At 34.8% G+C, this 25,415-nt stretch overlaps 1 protein-coding gene across 1 annotated transcript; it reads left to right on the top strand.

Annotated features, from left to right (window-relative positions):
- Positions 1-173: 173 nt before the first annotated feature.
- LOC134283327 (proteasome activator complex subunit 4B-like) lies at positions 174-25,415 on the top strand. Its single transcript, XM_062765782.1, is given in 43 exon segments — positions 174-406; positions 1,355-1,495; positions 1,816-1,932; positions 3,822-3,866; positions 4,236-4,385; positions 4,895-4,958; positions 5,408-5,482; positions 5,586-5,705; positions 5,796-5,891; positions 5,980-6,038; positions 6,240-6,446; positions 6,758-7,034; positions 8,076-8,140; positions 8,246-8,390; positions 8,546-8,644; positions 8,820-8,892; positions 9,207-9,274; positions 9,432-9,647; positions 10,005-10,159; positions 10,329-10,421; positions 10,541-10,611; positions 10,749-10,811; positions 10,910-10,965; positions 11,320-11,418; positions 11,632-11,694; positions 11,993-12,085; positions 12,431-12,556; positions 13,705-13,896; positions 14,112-14,248; positions 14,341-14,394; positions 14,544-14,673; positions 14,981-15,216; positions 15,512-15,707; positions 15,920-16,084; positions 22,305-22,385; positions 22,387-22,502; positions 22,742-22,873; positions 23,056-23,213; positions 23,941-24,042; positions 24,159-24,235; positions 24,423-24,551; positions 24,840-24,992; positions 25,389-25,415. Coding segments are annotated over 43 exon segments (5,115 nt in total). The 5' UTR covers positions 174-212.

Here is a 25,415-nt window from a genome sequence, read left to right as displayed (position 1 = left end):
TCTCTGCCCTTGGTTCCGAAAGCTGTCGAATGTTGCCGAACAAAATCCGATTGCTCTTCCGAATGAAAAATAAAAGGGATTCGTTGATTGGTCGAAAAATGGTTATTGACCAATCAAGATTAGCGAAACAATTTTTGTACGTGACATAGAATATAGAGACTTTCGTAGAGCAATGTCATGTTGAATTAGCAAATTTGGGATTATTTCATAAGATGGAGACCAGAGAGGAGGCCTTAGGCTTCAAGCCTCAAAAGGATAAAATCTACAATAAGTTTTTACCGTATGCAGAGAATATAGACGATGAATCTAATGCAGCCTTAGCAGAAATCAAAGGAAATCTGGCAAAGGCCGTTCTGCTGAGAGACGTGAAAGTAGGAGCTACTTTTTGGGTTGGACAGCTGACCAGGTAGTATCAAAGTTGTAAAGTGAACGAAAATGATAGTAGTCAGTGCAGTTTGACATTTGATGCAATGACGAATGACAGTAAAAATAGTGTTTGGTTCATCCTGTTTGCTACAAGATTTAGAGATAATTTTTTTTATAATTGAAGAAATTAAGAAAATTGTTTAGCTATTCAAGCACCATGAAGGGTACAAATCTTTTTTTAAAGGCATTTAACAAATAGAACCCACTTCAGTAGTCAGCGTATGCAAAACTATGCTGGTCTTTTGAAAGAACATACTGAACTATAGGTAAAATGATATTGTTCTACAGACCACAGGGGCCTGCTTCTGCGTTTAAATCAATCATTATATATTTTAAATTATATATGTTATACCATAAAAACACATGGGAGGATGTCAATTTGAACCCATCCTCGCTTAAACCTTTGTTTTCATTATAATTTCTCGGCCATGACTGACTCGATTCTATCAAGTAATGATTCTTCTAAGATAAATGCTTGAATTTTTTTTCTTTGGAGTTTCTTCAAAACTTATTTCAGTCTAACAATAATCCAAACTTGCTCTTTAAGGCAGTTGTTATGGTTTCTTCAAAACTTTTTGGAGTGGATCCATTTCAATTTGCTACATTGCAACTACATTGGTTCCAATTCAGCAACTGTAACTGAGAATCAGTTAGATTATTCTTCCTAATTAGGTCATTATTGACAAACGAACTTAACCAGCAAAACAACAGTAGTTGCTTTAAATGTTTCATCATACATGTAAACGTTTAACATCTATCTAGTTCAAGCCGAAGTAATCAATGATTAAGTGGATGCTCTGTGCAATCGGTGTTTTAACAGCTTTGCAACATATGTGCTCTAATTTTTTTTATCACAAGTGGAATGCCCTTTATTTAATATCATAAGGTGTTGGTCCATGTCTAATATTGTAAATTTTACTTGTTTCAGATACATCCGTTTGTATGGAATGAAATTCTCCAAGGAGGATCATATTCTGTTCATCAAGCTGTTGTTTGAATTGACAACCATTCCTGACCTCGAGCTTTCATTGGTTCCTAAGTTTGCAACCCAGCTTGTTGCCTTGTTGAAGTGAGTTTAAAGATGATGCAATGTTTAAACAACATTGAATCACAACTACAAATATTATCCCCCTTTATGGATGTCTTGCATGGTTTATCAAATATGGAATAAAGAGAAGCTTTTTGCAGTACTTTGAACCGACATGAATGTTTTTTAAGTTTGTTTTTTTTTTGGGGGGGGGGGGTTTAGATTACAAACTTCAAAGTATATTTTATAACTTGCAGATTTTGTATTACTGTTTTCACTTGACTATAAAGTAATTATCGAGTTTATGCATATGTATATTGCTACATTGTAAATAATATTGTTTAATGAATTATATTTTACAGGAAACAAAAACTGTTGACACGTGAAGATTTAGAATTGCCATGGAAACCTATTTATCAGCTGGTAGAAAATGTAGCTTACTCCCCATATGAACATCATGGATTGCAGTTATTTCCACAGTAAGTTATATTTTTCTGTGAAAGACAATTGCTTCAGTGATAAATGAATGAGAAAATTTTAACAAGGAAATATCAATGTACAATATGATTTCCACACTGAACTGTTTTTTTAATTTTTAGGTCACCTGAGTAACTCAGGTGACCTATTGCTATCCGTTTTCGTCCGTCGTCGTGTGTCGTGTGTCGTGCGTCGTGCGTCGTGCGTCGTGTGTTAACATTTGAACATTTTCAGCTTCTTCTCTGAAACCACTAAACCAATTTCAACCAAATTTGGTATACAGCATCTATGGGTGAAGGGGAACAAAAATTGTGAATTTCATGGTCCCTGCCCCCCTGGGGCCTGGGGGGTGGGGCAAAAACCACTAAAATTAGTGCAATCTTTAAAAATCTTCTTCTTTACTCCTGGACATCAAGCAGGCAAACTGTTGGCATGAATGTAATGAGCATTGAGTCCTCTACTTAAATTGTGAAATTCATGGCCCCAGGGTCAGGGGTTCTAGTGTTAGGGCGGGGCTATATAGATTATATAGTGAAAATGCATTTATTCTTTGAAAATCTTCTTCTCTGCTCCTGGGTATTAAATAAACTAACCAAGCACATAGTTATGATGAGCAAGAGTGCCTCTTCCAAAATTGTGAATTTTATGACCCCAGGGTCAGGGGTTCTGGTGTTAGGGCGGGGCTCTATTGGTCATATAGTGAAAATGCATTTATTCTTTGAAAATCTTCTTCTCTACTTCTGGGTATTAAATAAACTAACTAAGCACATAGTTATGATGAACAAGAGTGCCTCTTCCAAAATTGTGAATTTTATGGCCCCAGGGTCAGGGGTTTAGGTGTTAGGGCGGGGCTCTATTGGTTATATAGTGAAAATGCATTTATTCTTTGACTACTTCTGGGTATTAAATAAACTAACTAAGTACATAGCTATGATGAGCAAGAGTACCTCTTCCAAAATTGTGAATTTTATGGTCGGAGGTCCCAGGGTCAGGGGTTTAGGTGTTAGGGTGGGGCCCTATTGATTATATAGTGAAAATGCATTTATTCTTTGGAAATCTTCTTCTCTGCTCCTAGGTATTAAATAAACTAACCAAGCACATAGTTATGATGAGCAAGAGTGCCTCTTTCAAAATTGTGAATTTTGTGACCCCAGGGTTAGGGGTTTAGGTGTTAGGGCGGGGCCCTATTGATTATATAGTGAAAATGCATTTATTCTTTGGAAATCTTCTTCTCTGCTTCTGGGTATTAAATAAACTATGTAATTAAATAGTTATGTTGATCAAGAGTGCCTCATCCAAAATTGTGAATTTTATTACCCCAGGGTCAGGGGTTCCGGTGTTAGGGCGGGGCTCTATTGGTTATATAGTGAAAATGCATTTATTCTTTGAAATTCTTTCCTTTGCTCCTGTGTTTTATGCCAATGATCCAAATATATATATTCATGATGAAGAAAAATGCACCTAGCAAAATGGTTATTTTTTATGCCCCCCGCCCCTTCCCTGGGTGGGGGTGAAGGGGGGGGGGTAGAAAGTCTGAAAATAAATTAATGCTTTGAAATTTGCTCTTTGGTGTTAATCAACCATTTTATCATAAAATTTGCAAAATTTTGAAATATGTGGCCCCAGGATCAGTGGTTCCTTTGGGATGAGGTGTACAACTGGTTATAAAGTGGAAGTGCATTTTCTCTTAATGTTACTCTGATCTACCTCTGGGTATTAAGTAAATAGAGTAAGCATGCTAAGTCTATAATTATTATAAGCAATGGTACCTCTTTCAAAATTGTGAATTCCATGGCCTCTTGTTTAAAACATGAACCAAATTTAATTGTTTGAAAGTTGTTGCACAATACTCAGGTGACCTATAAGGCCCGTGGGCCTCTTGTTCTTTTAGCAATATGGAGCACGATTTGAAGAACCTTGTTAACTACTGTAGGACGTAAGTTTACCTTCATTAAAATCCAACACTGGATATTATTAAATCATCAAAATTTGTTTAAGCCATTATTTTTCATTATTCATTAACAAAATTATTTCTGAATTTTTTTAGTAGAGTGTTAAAAAAAATGTTTGCTCATTAAAAGAATTATTAATTTTACTTAAACAAGAAAAATTAAGGATCATGAGGCTATTACACGGTACTAAACTTTTTGCTAAGAGTTCATATGTTCCATGATTTCTATTGGTAATTTGAAAATTAATGATTGATGGATGGCAGTTATTCCAATTTATGTGATTAAAATTGTATACATGTAGAAATAATCTATAGGTACATCTATTATGAATTAACACCCTGGTTTATTTTTAGCTATTTCCCACTCTCAGCCACTCAGGAAATGCTGGATGAATGGCGACCGCTGCTCTGTCCATTTGACGTGACCAATATTAAGGCCATTCACTACTTCGAATATTTCTTGCCAACCGATCTACTTCCTGAAAACCATGATAAAGGATTCAAGTGAGTTGAATCACCTTGTATACAACCGGAATGCTTTCACTATGTAAATAACAATGTAAATAAATGTTCCTGTGTAATAGTATCATATGATACATGTAAATAAGATTTCTAAAACCTTAATGTCAGCATTGAAAGCTTTTGGAAAAAAGCAATGCACATTTTAAATCTTTTTATGTCTAATTAAACAGAGCAAATGAAAATCACGTTACACCTCTGTGAATTAAAACATGACAAAGTCCCTTTTTTTCTTCAAATATACTCTCAAATCTCAGGAAGATAGGAAAATTTCCCAAATTAATCTAAAAAGGTTGGGAATAAAATATGAATAAAAATGGTAAGATAAACTGATCTTCATTATGGAAAACTGTCATTTGTATGACCCTTGACTTTTGATCTATTGTAGACATACATGTAATTAAATTTTTAATGTAGACATAATGAAATTTTTCTTTAGATAAAGTTAAGATGAATTTAAAAGATGCCAGCTCTACATGTAAACTTACTTGCAGGTTGTGGCTGGACGAGTTTCTAAACATGTGGCACTCCTACCAGAATGCACCAACATGGGAGGCAGTAAGTTATTGCTTACCTTAAGGAGAAGTACTGTACATAGATTAAATTTAGGAGAAATACAGAATTATTTCTGCCCTCTCTGAGTCTTTCTCCCTTGCCAGCAAGTTTGCCCCATTTTGAATGTGCCCAGAGACAGTTGTGTTTAAAAGATTATGAAATCTTCCCTGTATTCTCGCTGTTTTAAATTTGCCCACTACTGAATTGGTAAAGGGGCAAAAATTTTCCTGAATACAGTTATTTTCCAAAAGTGAATAACACTTGACAGTGAGTTTCCTTGAAATTCAGTATTTGGACTGGTATTTTGTTAGGCTTGATATACTCAATGTACTGGAAAATTCCTCTAAATAGAAAGCATAGGTCTTTCCCTCTGAAATAAAAAAATCTGATTGCAATACAAAAAAGTTTTCTGTTGTACAATTTTTAAAATTATGGTGAACATTCTGTTCTAGGGTTTGGTAAGGTTGTTTGCACGATTGGCACATGACACCATCGGCTATATTGACTGGTCCCCACATGTTTCCATGGTAAGCTTTTTAGCTTTTTAGAATCCTATCATAACATAACGATTACTTTCTGTCTATTTTTGGAAATCAATAAGATTGTACAATATCTAATATTTGTTTCTAGGTTTTTAATCGTTTCATGAGGAGTTTCAATCTGCCAGTGGGTATGCAGAAAGTACAAGTAGGCCGCTCCAACAATACGTATGACATTGGTGCCACTGTGACCTGGATAGTGTCCATGATGGTAAGGTTTTCCCCCAATAATTCAGAATTTGTCTCCCTTTCCTCTTTAGAAGGAGAGTATTTTGAATAATTGTATGACTGTTCATTGCAGGGTGGACCCAGTGGTAGTTTAGTTCAGGATCACATTGACAGCTTCTTCAAGGCTCTGCAGTCATTTTTTCATCCATCAAATCTTGGAAAGTGGAACGTAAGTTCATCCTGCAGAAAGTTAAAGATCTATTTTCTATAAAAGTGGGGAAAAGTGTCCTTCTAATAAAAATTTGTTCATTTTTCAGATAAAGCTGAGTGGTCTTTTAATGAATTTTCCAAAACTGGTGGTAAAGAGAATACACAGGTATCTTTTCTGAAAAGTATACTAATTCCAAGATTTTTTTTTCCCGACAAGTTTTCTTTTAGCCCATATTTCAATCATTATTTAATAAAGGGCACATAGCTCTGCAAAAGAGTATAGTGATAGGAATTAATTTTAAATTGGATAAAAATACAACAATGTGAAACCATCCCAGTTTACAATATCTTTACAATATTTATTCAGAGAAAGATACAAGAAGAAGGAGTGGCTAACAGAGATTCCCGCGGACCATAAGCTGAAGGATTCCGAGATCACCAGATTTGTTAAGAGCATGCAGCCCGTGGTGTCCGTATCGATGTTCAGTAAATACGGCAGTCACGATTCAGCTGTGGCACTGAGACACCTCTCCAACATGAGGCCTGAGCTTATCATTCCAGATTTATTAGAGAAGTATGACGTCATATTACATTTTTCATCTTTATGTGTACATTAATGTTGAAGTCGTTTTATCCAAGATTTAAATTACTTATTAGCACTACCTGATGAAAATGGACATATTTTTTATTTTCCATGCCAGATTCATATTTAAAATGTGGTTCACTGATTTCTTAGATAGCCCAAGAATTCAAAGTATATAATTTAAAAAGCAGAGAACCATAAATTTATTGATTAACTAATGCATGATTGTTTTGGATATTATTGGTTTGGCAAATTTTCTTTTGAATTGTTAAAATAGAAAATGCTTTTCTGTCCACTGATAGGATGTACCCAGCCATGGAGAATCTGATAGAGCCCCACCGCCTGATCGCCTGTATGAACTGTGTGGTGGCGGTGTCCCGCCCAATGCTGAGCGCCAGGAGGTGGTACCCTGAGGGCCGTTCTCACGTCCTCCCTCTTCTGAACCTCGCTCTTCCAGGAATCGACCCCAATGACTTCAAGAAGTGCCTTGTCACCTTCCAGATGATTTCTACCTTTGTGGCCCAGGTTCCCATTGTTGACTGCTCAGAAGCTGTCTTCATCAGGGATGATCTCTCTGATGTATGTATAGTATTCAACATCACACACACAGTCAAAGCAGAAAATAGAAGATTTATTTGTTTCCTCATCTTGCAACTGATAATGAAATCTGACCTGTCTTCACATTCATTTAGAACTAAACTTCTGAGCTTGAACATGTTTCTTTTGTTATTGAGTGTGTATTTATTTCAATAAGATACTGATAGTTTAAGGAATAGCTTTTTAAAAATAAACAAATCTAATCTTGCTACCAGTAACCTTCAAATGAACATGTAATTACTTATTAGTGTTGTCAAATCGGTTGAAAATCAGAATCGATTAATCGGTAGCATCGGTTGACCCTAACCAACTGATCATCGGCCAATAATCGAATCGGTAACCCTTTGCATAAAATAGGCATTAGATTTTATAAAATTTAGAATTTTATTGTTAAATAATGTAAGTTAAGGTGCATTGTACAGATCGAAATTCTAACAGTATATATGCAGTTTGATAAACAATTTCAGTAATACAGATTTTTGCTTGATTAGGAATTACTTGGCCTGGGGAAAGTTAGCATTGACAGATCAGGCTTTAATTTACATGATCATCTAAAATGTATATGGAATATTAATTTTTTTAACTATTATAAGACATTTAATATTGCAAATCCTTGTGATTCTGAATGAAATGACAAGTTAATCCCCCAAATACTGAAAACTAATATATTTCATTTATACAACATATGTAGTTTAGTTTCTTCATTTTAGAAATACAAATATCATTATCTTTTGATTTATTTTAAACACATTTTAAGTACATGCATTTTAAAATAGGAAAGGACAACTCTTGGAAGATATATATATTTTGATAACAAGAGCCTGTTCTTGAAATAAAAGTGAGGAAACTGTTAAAAAGATATGTGCTGAAATATACCGATTAATCGATTGTTAAAATCTCCAATCGATTGTCTAAAATTGACAGCCTTTCCGACCGATCATCGATTATAAATCGATCATCGTGACAACACTATTACTTATAAATCAAAATGTTAAAAATCTTTATTGATCTTTTAAATTACAGGAGGAGAAAGAGTTATGTTCAGCCACGGCTCAGTTTGAGGACTTTGTACTGCTTTTCCTGGACAGGTTTGTCATTATTTACTGCCCCTCTACATTTCAAAAATCTCTAGAATGTTACAATTATGTCCACAAAAAATTCTGCAAATTTAATATCCTTGGTTATTTTATTAGAGTATTTGCTCTGATTGAGAACAGTACCCAGGAGCACACCCACGGTGATCCGACTCGACTTAACCCAGAACAAACCATGATGGAGGTGGCACTGTCCTCTACTTTCACCTCAGTGCTGCTCCAGTGTTCTACACCAATATACGAGGTAAAATTCCACTCTTATATGTAAAGGAATAATGCTTATAGTTAATCGAAGTAAAGCATACTCAAACGTAAACTTTTTTCTGTAGGGAAGGGGAAAGAATAGTATGAAAATTATGGTTTTAATGAATGATAAGTAATGTCTCTTCTTTGTTACAGTCGGCTCTGTCACGCTTATATAACTTTATCACCACCAGTGTGTATGAAACCAATGTTGGGGGAAGATTTGCTGCAAATCTCTGCAGGGCAGCGGCTAAGGTATTCTATGAAGACTCAGCTAACTAAACCTTAAACTAAAACTAGTAAAGTACAGTGAATGTCTTATTCTTAAATGTGAAATGCATTAATGTACTTGTTAATTTATATGTACTTATGTATATTTTAATTTGTGCAGTAATTTTTAGGGATCAATTGTTATTAATTTATTTTACAGGCAAATCCAAAAAGAGCAGTAGAAAAGTTTTTACCTCCATTTTGTAAAAAGATCAAAGATCTAATGACTGAGCGTAAGTTACATAAGTTCTAATAGAAGGGACGAGTGCTTGTTTTGAAGTTGATGTATATTTTATACACTAATGATTAAAATTGTTTGATTATAAACTACAGTGTGTATGATATTACTCCAGTACTGAAAGGGGCCAAAAGTGGTCCCCAAAAACAATGTTCTTTGATACTGAAGGTTTTCAATGTGTTTATGATTACTCAAAATTTTTGTTTTACCTGCAAGAGACATTTTCTAATAGATGAAGAAGCATTACTGTTTCCATGATGAAATATTAAGAAATGACTCATTTAAAGTAATTATTTTTTTTTTTTGTAGATGAGGAATACAAAACAGAAGAACATCTTGATGATGGATTTTTGTGGAATCTCCTCATGCTGTCACAGGTCAGAAGCCATTTCATGGTTATTGGCAATAGATAAATCTGTGAAAAAATAATTCTTGTTATTTGTTTGGTCAAAAATAATTTTTGAACATTGTTACAGTTCGTTTTACATGTAATTTACACATGGAAAAAGCTAAAATGTTTCTCTACACTTGTAGCTTGTCCGATGTAATGGTGAAGCCCTACTGCCTTACAAAGATCAGCTGTTAGAAGTTCTACAGATGACCCTTCACCTGAAGTGTGTCCAGGGTTACGAACTCTCCTGTCAGCTGATGAGGTACACACTAAGGGCCTTAACTCTCCACTTCCCACTGGATTATAGGAGTGTGGCAGGGTCATTTGACAGACCAGTGTCAGAGTACCTGGCTATTAATGTAAGTGGACTAATCAGGGAGAGCCATCTTCATTCGTTTCCAAGACAGTCTATTATTCAGTTGTGTAAAAGACTTCTCTGTTTTAAAGTTGTTGTTTAGTTACTGCCATTAATTTAAAATGTTGCAGCAAGAAAAAAATATTTAAATTGTTAAAGGAATATGCACAAAGCAGGATAATGGTTGGGGAATAATTGAAAATATGTGAAAACTTGATATTTATCTCATTTGAAATTTTATGCAAATGGGCACTGTTGTAAGTAAATATAAGTATGTTGATATCTTTGATGACATATACAATCTGTATTAGGGATATGACCTTGTTATTCTCTCTGACAACTGAGTTCATTGTTTATACAGGATTGGGCTATACCTGGTGATATGGACGACTTAGGCATGAAATGGCACATCCCCTCAGCTGATGAAATAGAATTTGCACAGTCTCTGATGGACCATATACTACAACCAGAATTAGAGAAAATTATGTCATTATCATCATCAAATCAGATTGACAAGTGAGAATTACCTCAGAATCATTGTCCATTCAGCATCTAGGAATGTCATTTTTTTCACAGTAGATGCTCATTCTTGGGGCTTTTCTCAAAGATTTGTGCATTGTATAAGATTTGTTTTAAAAAAATTAATTAATGGATTTAATTTTATTTATATTTCTTGATTTAACAGGGAGGAGTTGTTACAGAGACTAAGCATTATACTGGAGTGCCTACTAGGAGCGGGGGCAGCACTTCCTGCCTGGAAATCAACATCTGTTGATCTGTAAGTCTTAAAATTAAGTGTTAATTTATTTTCTTTTACAATTTTTATTCAGTGATCTTTCTTTTTGAGTATACACATGTATAAATGAAAGTTTGTTTGTGTTTACGTGTATTTTTTAGGTCCAGTCTGAATGTTAAAACACAAGTTCCATTGGATCGATTTCATGTTTCATCTGTGAAAGAGTTAATAGGTAAGCCTTTGTTAACAGTTTACAAAACATTTATCCAGTGTTCAACATCTTGATTGCATCAAACATTTCTTGTTTTTGTTCCATTTGAGTACAATGTATCTCCTCGTAATCAATTGTTTTTATTTATTTTTTGTTAGAAATTCAGTATAAAGGTGCTAACTTAAGACTGGAGGTCGTAAAAGCCATGAAACATTTGCTTAGTAAGTATGGATCTCGGATCTTTAAAAGTCAGTTTAATTTTAAATGAGCAAATAAATGTTCTTTTTTTCTCCAATAAAAACTGAACTTCTCTTACCAGACTACCTAATGGAGTGCACAGAGGATGACACAAAGAGCTTGTCCAAACTGATCAAGGTACTAGTGTCCATTACTATTCAGACATTTATTTTTAATCAAAAAATTAAACAGGGAATATATGTCTGTCCATGCATCTGCCCAGACCTTCTTGTTCAAAGCTTGGTAGTGTTTGTACCCTTGGTACCTTAATTTATAATACATGTACATACATTGTCTATGATCCAATGCTTATGACCTTGGCCTGAGGTCATTTGGACAACTTATTCTTGTCTAACTTTTGAGTGAGTAGTTGATTAATTTCCTTTTGTATATCTGGCTGTCAGTTTTCTTAATGAAATATCCATGAATTGTTCCATAATAACAATGTAACTCTTTTTTTCTGTGCTGAATATTCTTGTTTTTCTTTTACAGATCTATGAAACCATCTTGTTTTTCTATGGTGCTAGTAAACAGGACTTTGATGCTCGATGGAAGAGTTTACATTCTGTAAAAGATGCCTTAGAAGATAAGGTGTCTTATTTGATTAAATTGTTTTTAAAATTTTGATACGTGAATTATTGGTAAAGAAAAGTAACAGTGAAACCTATAGATACTACATAAATTGATTAAATCCTTGTACAATGCACGTGTAAAACAGAAAAAAAATCTGTTAGCAATGAACTAATTCATGTACATTTATGTATCTGTATATATATGTACTGTAGTTTTATTACTTTTCTGTAGATGCGGGATAGAAGGAAACACATCCGAGCCTTACTGGTAGATAGAGTTGTTCTACAACAAGAGGTAGGAATTCTCTTCTCCTAAAGTCTATCTAAATTATTGTCATTAAATCAATTTGTTAAAAGGTACCGAATGACATGTTACCTTTGATCTTGTACAGTCTAAATGAGAAGATTCAAATTTTGATTTTGAATGACATTAGGTACAATAATGTAGCTGTCTCCAAATTTTTATTCCCGCCCCAATGAAAAAAAATGCAATTTTTTATCTCCACCCCCAATAAAAAAGAAATATTATGGAGAGGACTACATGGTTGCAGCTAGCAAAACTTATACCTCATTGTATGTATGTATTTGTACAGATGAGGATGTTATATGGACTCTCTGGCTATACAGATCATCATCAGGACATTCTATGTGACCTTTACAATCTAGCTGTCAGTAAATATGCTGAGGTGGGTGATCTATAGTGATGTACATTGAAGGCTCTCATTCACTTTGCTGTGGTTTCATCAGTTTTTGTGGAGATCAGATTTTGGGAAAAAGGCTTTTTTCAATGATAAAGAAATTTGTTGATAACTACATATACATATACCTTGTCAGGGTCTAACATACATGTAGTTAGTTGTACTGATTTCTTACAATTGGGTCTGGCCCAAACATTAAAATACCAGAAAAAGAAGTTCAGTGAGAAATTATGAAACCACAGTATGTTTAATGGCTATTGATATTTTAGTGAAATCCATACAGAAATGTATGGCCCAGTAATTTGAGCTCATTGATTGTTATTCTGTTGACAGGTGAGGAAGAAGGGACAGGCGGTGCTGATGCAGTGTTTTCTGAACTTTCCCTACTGCTACCGGTGTCTGCTGGACAGGATCTCAGACAGCCTCATACAGAAAGACACGCCCGAAAAACAGTTCAAGGTAAGACACGCCCGAAAAACAGGTCAAAGTAACTCACCCGAAAAACAGTTCAAGGTAAGTCACACCCCAAAACAGGTCAAGGTAAGATATCAGACAGCCTCATACAGAAAGACACACCCGAAAAACAGGTCAAGGTAAGTCACACCCCAAAACAGGTCAAGGTAAGATATCAGACAGCCTCATACAGAAAGACACGCCCGAAAAACAGTTCAAGGTAAGTCACACCCCAAAACAGGTCAAGGTAAGATATCAGACAGCCTCATACAGACAGACACGCCCGAAAAACAGGTCAAGGTAAGATATCAGACAGCCTCATACAGACAGACACGCCCGAAAAACAGGTCAAGGTAAGATATCAGACAGCCTCATACAGACAGACACGCCCGAAAAACAGTTCAAGGTAAGATATCAGACAGCCTCATACAGACAGACACGCCCGAAAAACAGGTCAAGGTAAGATATCAGACAGCCTCATACAGACAGACACGCCCGAAAAACAGGTCAAGGTAAGATATCAGACAGCCTCATACAGACAGACACGCCCGAAAAACAGGTCAAGGTAAGATATCAGACAGCCTCATACAGACAGACACGCCCGAAAAACAGGTCAAGGTAAGATATCAGACAGCCTCATACAGACAGACACGCCCGAAAAACAGGTCAAGGTAAGATATCAGACAGCCTCATACAGACAGACACGCCCGAAAAACAGGTCAAGGTAAGATATCAGACAGCCTCATACAGACAGACACGCCCGAAAAACAGGTCAAGGTAAGATATCAGACAGCCTCATACAGAAAGACACGCCCGAAAAACAGTTCAAGGTAAGATATCAGACAGCCTCATACAGAAAGACACACCCGAAAAACAGTTCAAGGTAAGATCCTCCCCAAAATCAGTTCAAAGTAAGACTTGTGGATGTGCCTCTCATATAATAGTGTTTTAGAATTTTGATGTTTTTTTTAACTATAAGGGAATACAGTTTATACTGCATTGACCAATATTCTAGCTAGGAAGAAAAAGCCAATTCCTGTTTGAAATGTATTAACTCAATTTCTTTTGACAAAAATTATATCAGTAATAATTTCAACAGTCAAAAGCTATATGTGGTTTGTGTACAGTAAATGAAGAGTCCCTTTACTTTATAGGGAGTGTTGTATGTGGTCCTTGGCAGTGGTAAGAGATGTCTGGCCACCAAGAGGAGCTGGGAGGTGATTGGTCAGTTATGGCCAGCCATTGTCCAGGCCCAGCAATCTGAGAAACCGTCAATTTTACGGGTCGTCGACGACATCATAGCTAAAGTCAGCAAGAATCTGGAAAGTCCAGGAATTGAAATCAAAGTAAGTTTTTTTAACGTACTTTTCTGTGCAAGGATGTCTGTGCTAACTTCTCTGCATCTTCTTGTAGTTAATGCAGAGTATCAGTGTATTTTTATACGATCGGTATCATGCACATATCCATGTAAAATTTATGATGTGAGGATGCCCCCGCTTTTCCCTGTTGATTGATAGAATTATTACATTTTATACTTAATACGTATGATTTATCTCTGAAGGTAACCTCCAGCTGTTTGGAAGCTGCCCAGAAGTTACTGTCCTCTGGTGTACCTGTATCCAGCCCCAACACACTGACTGAGGGGGCAGACCAACGGGGGGAGGAGTTCCAGATAGAGTGCAATGAGTCCAACAACAGGTTTGTCTGAATCATGTGGCATTGTTATGAAATGCTATATATTAATTGATTTGAAGAATTTGCTTTTTTTATGTGATCTTTTTATTTGGCAGGATGTATGTAAAAATCGTGGAAGACCTTGTGGCATTAGTTAAAGGTGGAACATTGTAAGTGCTTGCATTTGTGATTTCAGAAGTTAGTGTTAGTTTTATTTAAAAATTTACAAGGGTGTATTTCACTTTTTCGATATTTTTTTTCTTGATAAACATCAGTTAACAAATTAAATCTAACTTATTTTACTATTTGTATGACTTAGGATGTGGAAGTTCAGTCAGTACGCTGTAGAACTGCTGACACTGTTACTGAGACATGATGTACCTACACCTCCTGTAGCTGTGGAACTCTTTGTGTCTAACCTCATACATGACTCCTTGTACATCAGAAAGGTAAAATGATATTAAAACAAAATATTTTGTTGAATTAAATTAGTTATCATGGAGTAACAAGGCAAGGCAAGGGTCCTAATTCCATAGGCCATATTTCCTTTTGAAAGATAAATCCTATGATTAATATTTGTTGATATTGTTTATTCATGGATAATGGGTACTAAATTATCAAATATTTGATCTCCATAAAAGAAATGATTAATACACAGCAGAGACCCCCCAAATTCAGATACAAGGTCTATAAGCAGATTGTTTTCCCTTGAAGACTGCTCTTCCCTTCATGTCATAGTTCTTATTTTATCTCCAGCTTTCAATGGCCTCTGTATCAGCCATTCTGAAGCAACAGAAGAGAAAACACAAGAAGGTGGTGGTGGACCCCTACCGGACTGCCCCACCACCTCCGGCGGGGACCTTCCTCCCTGGGAACCGTCCAGATAATAACTGGATCATGTACGACTCCGGCCGACTACCAGACAATCAGGAGAAGTGGGAGGCCATGGAGTTCGTGGATAAAACTCACTGGGGTTACTACTGCTGGCCAAAGTATGATTTTAATTACAACACAAAGTAATTTATTATCAATTTAGATAATAATTAATTGATCATGATCATTAAAATTTTCCCGTTATGAATTTCAAGGTTAATTTTACTGTGTTCTTATTTCCATCTGAATGAAAGGAATATAGCTCAATCAAAATTTGTTTCTATCGATTCGTATATTTTAATTTGCTGCTTATTCCAATGACTTAACTGTAGTAACACTCTGTTGTATGATTTTGACTACTGAATATTAATGAGATGAAATTGATAATGACTGTTTACTTTGAATCTGTTGCAGAGAAATGAAAATTTATGCCCAGTATTCAGAGCAGCCAAAACTAGATCGTCTAGAATCAGAACTGTTAGATATAGAAAAACCTATTTATGTGAAATTGAGTGACTCTGAGTTTGTGAAAAAGTTTATAGGAGTGCTTAGTTTAGAGGAACATAAAGGACGAGATAAATTCAGGAACAAACATTTAACTCTATTCAAGGTAGGTCCTGGAGATTGACACATTTTCTTTAACAATTTTTTTTGCATTTTGAAAAAGTTGATAAAATACATCAATGAAAGAAGGGAAAAAAATTGATTAGAAGGAAATGAACATGAGAGGATCGCAAATCATTGATAGCAAAGATGACTGTGCTGTAGAATTTTCTATTCAAAGAATTCTTTGTATCCTTTAATTTCGGTGTTGTGTTTCAGGGTCTGTTTAGGAATTACGGTGACACGTTCCTCCCCCACTTCAGATCCCACATCGTGGAGCTGCTGTCAGACAGGAGCCATGAACACCATGAAAGTAAACAGAGGTGTGGGATGGAGATCCTAGCAGGGGTCATACGTGGCTCCAAACACTGGCCTTACGAGAAGGTAGAACACAGAGTCCTCTTTCAAGTCATAAATTATGTGTAATGATTAATCATTGATATGGCATAAATATCAGAGTGTGTGTGTGTCGAAAAAACTGAATACAAACACTGTATGTGCTAAGGCAAACTTTTTTTTTTTTTTTTTTTTTTTATTGAAACTTGAAACTTTTACACATATTACAAACATTCAAACTTCTGTATGGAAATATGTACACTCAAAATCAAACAGGACTAATTATGGTTGGAACATACAAAATTAGTGTAAAAGTTTATGAAGAGAGAGAGAGAGAAAGAGAGAGAGAGGGGGGAGAGGCAGCTAAGCATTACATATTATGCCCTAAAACATAATCAGTTTTCTTTAAGCTTACCATATGAAATAAAAAAAAAAAAAGAAAAAAAGAAGAGAGAAAAAGGAGGAAGCTAAAGAAAGACTAGTGCAGTGCAGTTTTGAGGGATTTTTCTAAAAAATTGAAAAAAGAACTGATGATAATAATTACAGAGAAGGTAAATTAATTAAAGTATAACAACCCATTTCTGCCAGAAAGTATTAAAATCTGTCAGTTTTTTATCCTCTATTATGGTGTGTTTTAAAGTTTTAAAATATGTATTAAATAAATTTAAAAGACCTTGGATAGATGGACAGGTATTCTGACAACGAACTTTATAAATATAATGCTTCATTAATATCAACATAGTGTTGAAGTATTCTGAATTTTCATTTTTGTCATTTTCACCAAAAATAAATGATTTTGCATTGAGATTCAATTCAATGTCTTTGGCTTGACATAAACGTATGAATTTTTTTAAGAATTGCTGAACAACATTACATTCCCAGATTAAATGATAAATTGTTTCCTCTTCATCTTCACAAAAAGTACAATACTTGGTATCAGATTTACCTATTTTATACATGAGACTATTTGTAGTTAGAATATGATGATTAATTCTGTATTGAAACCATTGTAATTTACAATCCCGTGTCACGAGGAATGGAAGATTATAAATTGTTTTCCATTGTATATCAGTTATTTCAAAATATCTAGCCCACTTATTTTTACCAGAAGGTTTGATAACTGGCTTATTTAAAATATCATACATAGGTTTTGATCCTTTCCTGGTATTGATAAATATTTTAATATTAAAAGGAATCATTGGTCTTTGCATTAATCCATTTCTATAAAAATTGTATTTCTTTAAGTCTGCTAGTATTGTCTGTCTAATACCATTATATGTCACATAATTTATTTTAATTTTAAATTTATTTTGTAGATCCTCTAATGATAGAAAATTGTTATGTTCATCTAGGAGATCTAACACATGAGTAATACCATTTTCATACCACAATTTATAAAAGACAGATTGTTTTCCAATTTTGAAATTTTTATTCAACCATAAAGGTTGGTTAACATATTCATTCCAGTCTGTAATTTCAGAATTATCTTGGATTTCCCGAAAAGCATTGAATGTATCCTTCCAAAACTGATTGTGTAAACACTTATTAAAGTTTGATAAACATACTGATCCTGTATTTATTAGTTTGTTAGTATCAATTATATTTTCAAGCAAAATTTTCCATTTGGAGTTTTTGTCATTAATAATTCTCCTTATCCATGTTGATTTCAAAGCTTTTATATAACAGCCAATATCAATCATTTTTAAACCACCATGTTTATATTGCTGTGTAACAACATTTCTTTTAATTTTATCAACATTTGATTTCCATAGAAAATTGAAAAGTATATTGCTCAAGTTTTTCAGAAAATTAATTTGTGGGGTTGGTAAGGATATAAATAAATGGTTAAGTTGAGATACAAGAAGTGATTTGATTAGAGTTATCCTCCCAATCGGTGTTAAGTTTCTTTTATTCCACTGATCTATAATTGATTTGATTTTAACAAGTTTTTTGTCATAATTTAATCTAGTAATCTTTGCAAGATCTACATCATAATAAATTCCAAGAAGTTTGAAATTGGTTGTCCAGATAAATTCCATCTCTGGACAAACTCTGTCATTAGAGTATTTCTTACTACCTATCCATACCACTTGGGTTTTTGACCGATTTATCCTTAGTCCTGACATATTATAAAATTCTATTATTTCCTTTATTAAAGCCTGAAGTGATTTTTCTGACCCATCTAAAATTATCATTGTGTCATCAGCATACTGTGACATTAAAAATTCAGTATTTCCTATTTCAATTCCCTTAATATCTTTATTGTTTTTAATCTTTATTGATAATATCTCTGCACAAAGGAGAAATATATATGGTGAAATTGGGTCCCCTTGTCGACAGCCACGTCCTAATTTGAAAAAATTGGATAAAAAACCAGCCTGGGTCACACATGAATTTGAATTACATTGAAAAGTTTTTATCCATTTACAAAAAGATTGTCCAAAATTGAAAAAATTTAGGGTTTTTTCTATAAATTTCCATGACACTGTGTCAAAAGCTTTTTCAAAGTCTATCATAACTAACATTCCAGGGATTTGCTTTAATTCAGTATAATCCATCAGATCGTATATAAGCCGCGTATTTTCTCCAATGTATCTCCCAGGTATGAATCCTGTCTGATCTGAACTTATTATTTTAGGTAAAACTTGTTTTATTCTTTGTGCTATACAACCTGATCCAATTTTATAAATCACATTCAACAATGATATTGGTCTCCAGTTACTAAGCTGAAATTTACTTTTGCCCTCTTTGGGTATACATGTAATTATTCCCTGTTTTTGTGTGGAGGAGAGTTCCCCATTTTCATAACCAAAGTTTAATGATCGAACAATAAAATGACCCAGATTTTTCCAAAATACTTTAAAAAATTCTGCAGTAAATCCATCACTACCCGGGCTTTTATTATTAGACATTTGTTTTAACACATTTGATGCCTCTCTATAAGAAATCTTTCCTTCTAATAGAAAACTTTCATGTTCATTTAACTTTGGGACATTATACTCTTCTAAAGACTCTCTAAGATTTAAATTATGATCCTCTTCTTGAGGCATGTATAATCTTTTATAAAAATTTTCCACTTCTAAGAGAATTTTACATTGTTCTGTTATCTCCACTTGTTCATTATTTTCTGTTTTAATAAGTTTAGGAATTACTTTGTTTGTAAAATTTCTATTCTCAAGATTTAGAAAATAATTTGTTGGTTTTTCACCATCACTGATCCATCTGGCTCTAGACCTTATCACATTTCCCATTAATTTATGTTGTCTTATTTGTTCTAATTCTCTTTTTTTCTCAGTTAATTTTTCTATAGAAGACGCATATTCCTCTTCCAGTTTCGATATATCCTGGATTAAAACTTTCTCTCTCTGTACATTCTTTTTTTTAACATAACTTCCATAAGATATTGTTTTAGCTCTTAATTCCATTAATAGCGTCTCAAGAAATAACTGATCGTTAATAATTAAATGAATTTCAGAGTTTGGTATTTCATCTATAGAATTTTCTACGTATATTGGAACAGCGTATTGTTTTTTAATTACATTAATATGATTGTTTATCAGTTCAATATAGTCAGGATCCTTCAAAAGAGAATTGTTGAATTTCCATAAACCTTTCCCATGCTTTATTTCATTAATTTTAAGATGTAAAACCACTGCTGAGTGATCTGATCTATAGCTTCCTAAGATGTCACATTTTTTTACACTATTTAGAAGAGAGTTGGAAAGAAGTATGAAGTCTAGCCTTGCCTGTTTTAAGGGATTAGATTTCCTCCATGTAAATCTTTTGTCATCAACATGATATTCTCTGTATATGTCCACTAAATTATATGTGTTCATTATCTCAAGTACTACTTGTCTTGCCCTAGGGTTATTCACATGCAAATAATTAGAATAGTCCTTAGCTGGATCTAAAACTAAATTGAAATCTCCAGCAATAATGACCTCATTATTTAGTCTAGAAATCATATTGGCTATATTTTCAAAAAATGTTGGACAGTCATCATTTGGTCCATATATAGTTATCAATGTAATTTTTTTTCCTTCTATAGTAATCTCTAATGCCAAGTAGTTACCAGAGGTATCTAAAAACTGATCATGAACCTTGAATGAGAAATTATTGTTGAAAAAAATTGCAACTCCTCTTGAATTCGACATATAGGAACTAAAATAAGCTTCATATCCCCACTCATTTCTAATGATTTGTTCGTTTTCTTCTATAAAATGAGTGTCAATAAGACACAGAATACTACATTTTTTTTGTCGAAAGTAGTGAAAGACATCTTTTCTTTTCATTGCATCATTTAAACCTTGACAGTTGACAGATATTATTTTAATTTCTGACATATGGATATATGTTTATTTTAAGTATCAAAATTCTGCAAATTGTGTCAATTCCCTCATTATTGTACGCGTATACAGCTGCACTGCACAAAGAATTAGAAAAGTAAAGTAAATAGAATACCCACGTATAGAAAAGATTCATTGAAAATTTTGTGCACTTTAAATTGGTCGAAATTTAAGGAAAATTAAAGGTCAAATATTTAAAAAATTGTAGCATTGTCATATATTTCCCAGTTAATGTTTACCTCACTATGTCACTGGATGTAAAGAAAGGATACTAACTACAGAACCATGCAAACATACTGTATAGTTCCGAAAAAAAAAACGGATTTAAAAGTTCCGAATTGGTGGCTCGGTTTAAGCCCTATACAGAATGGAGCACTAATATACAGTGTATACCTAGTCCACATCCACTTGATTTGCAATATCACTGACATGCTCTTCCATAATACGAAAACGTTCATGCCCAAGGAAGGTACGACCATTCCATCTCGTAACCACAATTCCGACGTTAACTATTTCGTTAGATTGCATGTACTTCAACAGGCGGCGACCTGCCCAATGTTCACCTCCATCCCAGTAGCTTTCCTGTAACTTTCCTAAGTTGTCTATAAATCTATAAACTAAGATGCGATGATCTGCCTCCGCCGAAACAGGATCAATGCTCACTTTTTTATAAAGTTCATTCACCTCCTCTATCGCGTGAATTTTTCTTCCCGTGGCAAAAATCTCGGAATTCTTTACCCTGGTCGGTTCTGTGTATACGATGTTCACATTATCCAGTTTCGCTGTTTCCTCCGGACCGATCTTAAGCGCATCTGATATTTCCAGCTTTGGAATAGGGTCGACATATCGTTGTCCATTCGGCATAACCACACGCCCCTTTTCAATTTTACATGTTATATGTTGTTTTCTGAAGGAGTCGGAAATTTCGTATAAACGCTTACGCTCCTCCAGAGTTGACGCTGGCTCTTGGGCTGTAATGTAGAATGGTAGTTCCACTTTTTCTGCCTTTTTCTGTTTTTGAGCGCGGAGAAGTTCATCCTTTTTCCTGCCGTCCACCAATTTACCAGTGATGGATACTGGCCTTGAATTAATCGTTCCTCTTACGCTATTTCTGTGTATTCGGACAAACTTCACCTCAACCCCAAGATATTCCTTCAAAATGTTAGGAACCTGTTGATCCAGCTTTTCATCCGATGCGTATGCTAAATTATGAATCATAATATTGTCACGCATTGATCGCGATCTCAAGTCTGTAATTTCTGACTCCATGTTCTGCATTCTGCGGTCCATATGTATCATCATAGCACGCATTAGGTCAAGCTCTCTGCGTAATTGTGCATTCTCTGACCTCACAAAATATAGTTCATCACTGTTACTTTCAGATTGTTCTGCGACATACTTCAAAGAAGTTGTTAACCCAGTTTCATGATCTTCGATCAATGACGTAATCCTTGTTATTTCACTCTCTACATGTTCATATTTTGGTAACTTTTTACTTATACCCTGCAACGTTTTCTGTACATTTTTAAGACCATTTTCTATAGACTCAACTTTTTCCTTTTCTTCAGCTATTGATCTTTCTGCCGATTCCTCGGGTGAACTCTGTTCAGTTCTTTTGTTCCGTGAGTTGTTTACGCGTCCACCTTTAGCTTTACCAGCGTTCGAAGACATTTTTCTGTTTTTGCCGCTAAAGTCTGAATGTAACACAAATATTCACAGATAATCACAGAGAACACACATAAATACAATCCCTGGACAAGATTTGTAGAAAATTTTGACCTACATCCACCTTAAATCGACCAACTTTACTGAGCCGACAATTACACGTCCATGCTGACCGATCACGTGAAGAAGTCACCTTGCTAAGGCAAACTTAAGTACAGAATTAATTTGCATGTAAAATTTCTGGAATTTTGTTATAGGTGAATGCCCTTTGGGACTGGGTTATCCCCATTCTGAGAACCTCCCTAGATAACATCACCAGTGAGACCCTGAAGGACTGGGGGGACGTTCTTCACTGTGGTGTCCGAGAGTCGAGATCCCAGGAGACTGTATCGATTGTTTGAGATGCTCATGGATAAACCAATCAGGGAGGGATCCTCTTCTTTTGAAGACTCCAGGTAAAATTACTGATGGAGAGATATCAGAGATATGCATGTTATTTAAAAATTCAAAGGGGAATTCATTGGATAACCATTCAGTTAACTTTTTTTAACACAAGTTCTGCAGAGTTGATGAGTGATAAAATGTTCATAAATGATCCTCAAGTGATTTCCCTCCCCCCAACTGCTTGAAAAAAAAACCTAGAATGATGTTTTTGAAACTAAGAGACTGATTGATTTCCTTTCATATTTTGTAGTCGTCTTTTTGCTGTGCAGAATGCATTAGTACAACAGGAATGGAGAGTTCCAGAACTCCTCCATCGTCTGTTAGAATTCCTGACTCCGTACCTCTCCCATAGGTATAAGAATGTCAGGGACAGGATTGGAAGGTATGGTCTTGATATAGTTTGATTTAAATATATAACCAAGGAAGTTGATTAATCAGATAAATGTCCATGGAAGCAGTGCTGTCTGATTAGTGGATTATACAAGTTTTACTGTACATCATTTTTTTCAATTTGTAAGTGAAATTTTTGATGGAAAACTTTTTAGAGTTATTTTTCTGTTACAGCCTGCTGTCCAACATCATGTTGTATGACTACAGCATCACTGCAGGTTCCTCCACTAAATCTCCACACAGAGTGGACTTTGTCCAGAAAGTGATTCCACAACTGGAACCACTCAAAGACCTGGTGCTATCAGACAATGGAAATAATGGCAGCTCAAAGGGTAGGTTCTGATTCTGATTTCATAAAGATTGAACTTGTAATGGTCTGAAAAACTGTAATCATATTTTGCATTTATAACTTTATATGCCCTGGAATCGAAAGATACTTGGGGTATATGCCTTAGGATCAAAAGATCCCGAGGGTATATTGGATTTGTTCTGTTTGTCTGTTTTTCTGTCTGTCTGTTGTCAACTTTAACCCAGCCCATAACAATTGAGTGGATGGGGCTATGGCTTTCATATTTCACAGGTGTATTTCTTGTGACATGATCTTTCTTCAGGTACCACCAATTTGACCTTTTGACTTTGACCTTGGAGTTTAACAAAAAAATACCACACTTTAACCTTGGCCATAACTTCAACAGTTGGAGCTAGGGCTTTCACACTTCATGTGTATTTATTGTAACAAGACCTTTCTGCTGGTATAAATATTTTTGACCTTGACTTAAGTATTTGACCCGCTTTTTAAAAACTTTAATCCTTGGTCATAACTTTTGCATAGTTACAATGTAGAATTAAGGCTTTCATATTTCACAAGTGTATTCCTTGTAACATGATGACCTTTTGACCTTGACTTTTTGAGTTTGATATGCATTTGAGGGAATTCAACCCTGGCTATAAGCTGCCATATGGAGGGATCAGTAAACACAAACACTTCTAGTCTGTATTTTGATGAGCACAAGGAGGTGGTAGAAGTCTTTAAAGATGTTGTATTTGAATTTTTCACAGATGAGGAGAACCACAGAGAGATGTCTTCCTTGTCAGAGAAGATGGAGGTGGAAGATGACGAGGATGAAGAGAGGAAGACAACCATAAGGCTGTGTAAAACAGGTGAGGGGGCTTACACCTGTCTGAATATACATGTAAATTAACAAAGATTATGGTTTCATTTATAAAACATGAAAAGAATTATGATGGGTGGACTTATTCATCATTTTTTGTTGCAGTGCTGAAGTGGATATCTGATGGACTAGGTAGAATGTTTACCTCAACTACACCAGAGCTTTTCCTTTTTCTTCCAGTTGTAAGTATTTTTTTTTAGGATTGCAGAATATGCAAGTCTGATCTCTTGTTAAATTCGTAAATATTCTCAAAATATGACATGATCCCACATGTACATGTATTTAACCAGAGTGATGAAAAATATACAGAAAAATTCTTTAGGTTTAAAATGACTTTTTGATATTGAGATTCATTTGATTTTCCCTCAGATTTGCACGTTAGAGAGTGAGACTAAGGATGAGGAACTGAAGACTGACTGTTCTATGGCCCTGGCCTGCTTCTCTCAGGCTCTGATTCAGGAGAACAATGTCACGGTGTGTCTGGAGACCATCAGAGAAGTGAGTACAACAGAAACAGGGCTAAAACAAGATATGAATCTGAAATTGAATTTAAATTGCATATCCTGTCCAATGGATATTATCTAAAACACAGTAATTATCGTAGGAACTTCTCAGTTACAAAAAACGTAGAATCCATATTTTAAGTTTCTGGTATAAAGTAATTAGACTCTCGCCATGGTTAGAAGATATACTGTTGAAGATTTGATGAAGTGGCTAGGATCTTAAGGGTCATATTGATTAGAATAATGGAAGCTTTATTCCTAATTATGTCCTTGATTTCTTTAGGTGATGGGGCTGAAGTCCTGGCATTCCCGTGTAGCAATCCTCGGTTATATCCAGGTCATGGTGTTCTGTAACCTCTTTACCATGATCCAGACAAAGCACAAAAAGGAAATCCAGAACTTTATACTGCATCTCATCTGTGATGACCAAGTAGAGGTAGGTTATGTATACAAATAACAAATACAAAAAATTGGAGGGGGTCAGAACTTTATACTGCATCTCATCTCAGTCATCTGTGATGATCGTGTTTTCTATTAGATATTTATGCAATACATTTATTAACAACAAGGAGCTATATTCACTATCCATAAAATAGCCCTGCCCATATACCAATTAACTGACCAAGTCACAATATCCCATAACTAACATCAGTATAAAGATGAGACTTAGTACTTGCATTCCTTTAAAAAAAGTTTCTTCTGCAAATCCAGCGATAGAAAAATGAGCTTTGTGAAAATTGCTATGTTCTTGAAATTCACAGAGCCAAAATTGGCCTTAAGTAAACCTTGTTCTTTTTAACTCTTAATCATCCCCTTTGCAAACACATTGTAGAACAATTCTTACATTGCAATGGAGTAG

Source organism: Saccostrea cucullata, unplaced genomic scaffold, assembly GCF_032062105.1.
Source record: "Saccostrea cucullata isolate Sc308-1 unplaced genomic scaffold, CSIRO_AGI_Scuc_v1 ctg1224, whole genome shotgun sequence".
NCBI lineage: Eukaryota > Metazoa > Mollusca > Bivalvia > Ostreida > Ostreidae > Saccostrea > Saccostrea cuccullata.
Note: the sequence above shows the minus strand (reverse complement) of the source record. Positions and strands in the feature narration are given on the sequence as shown.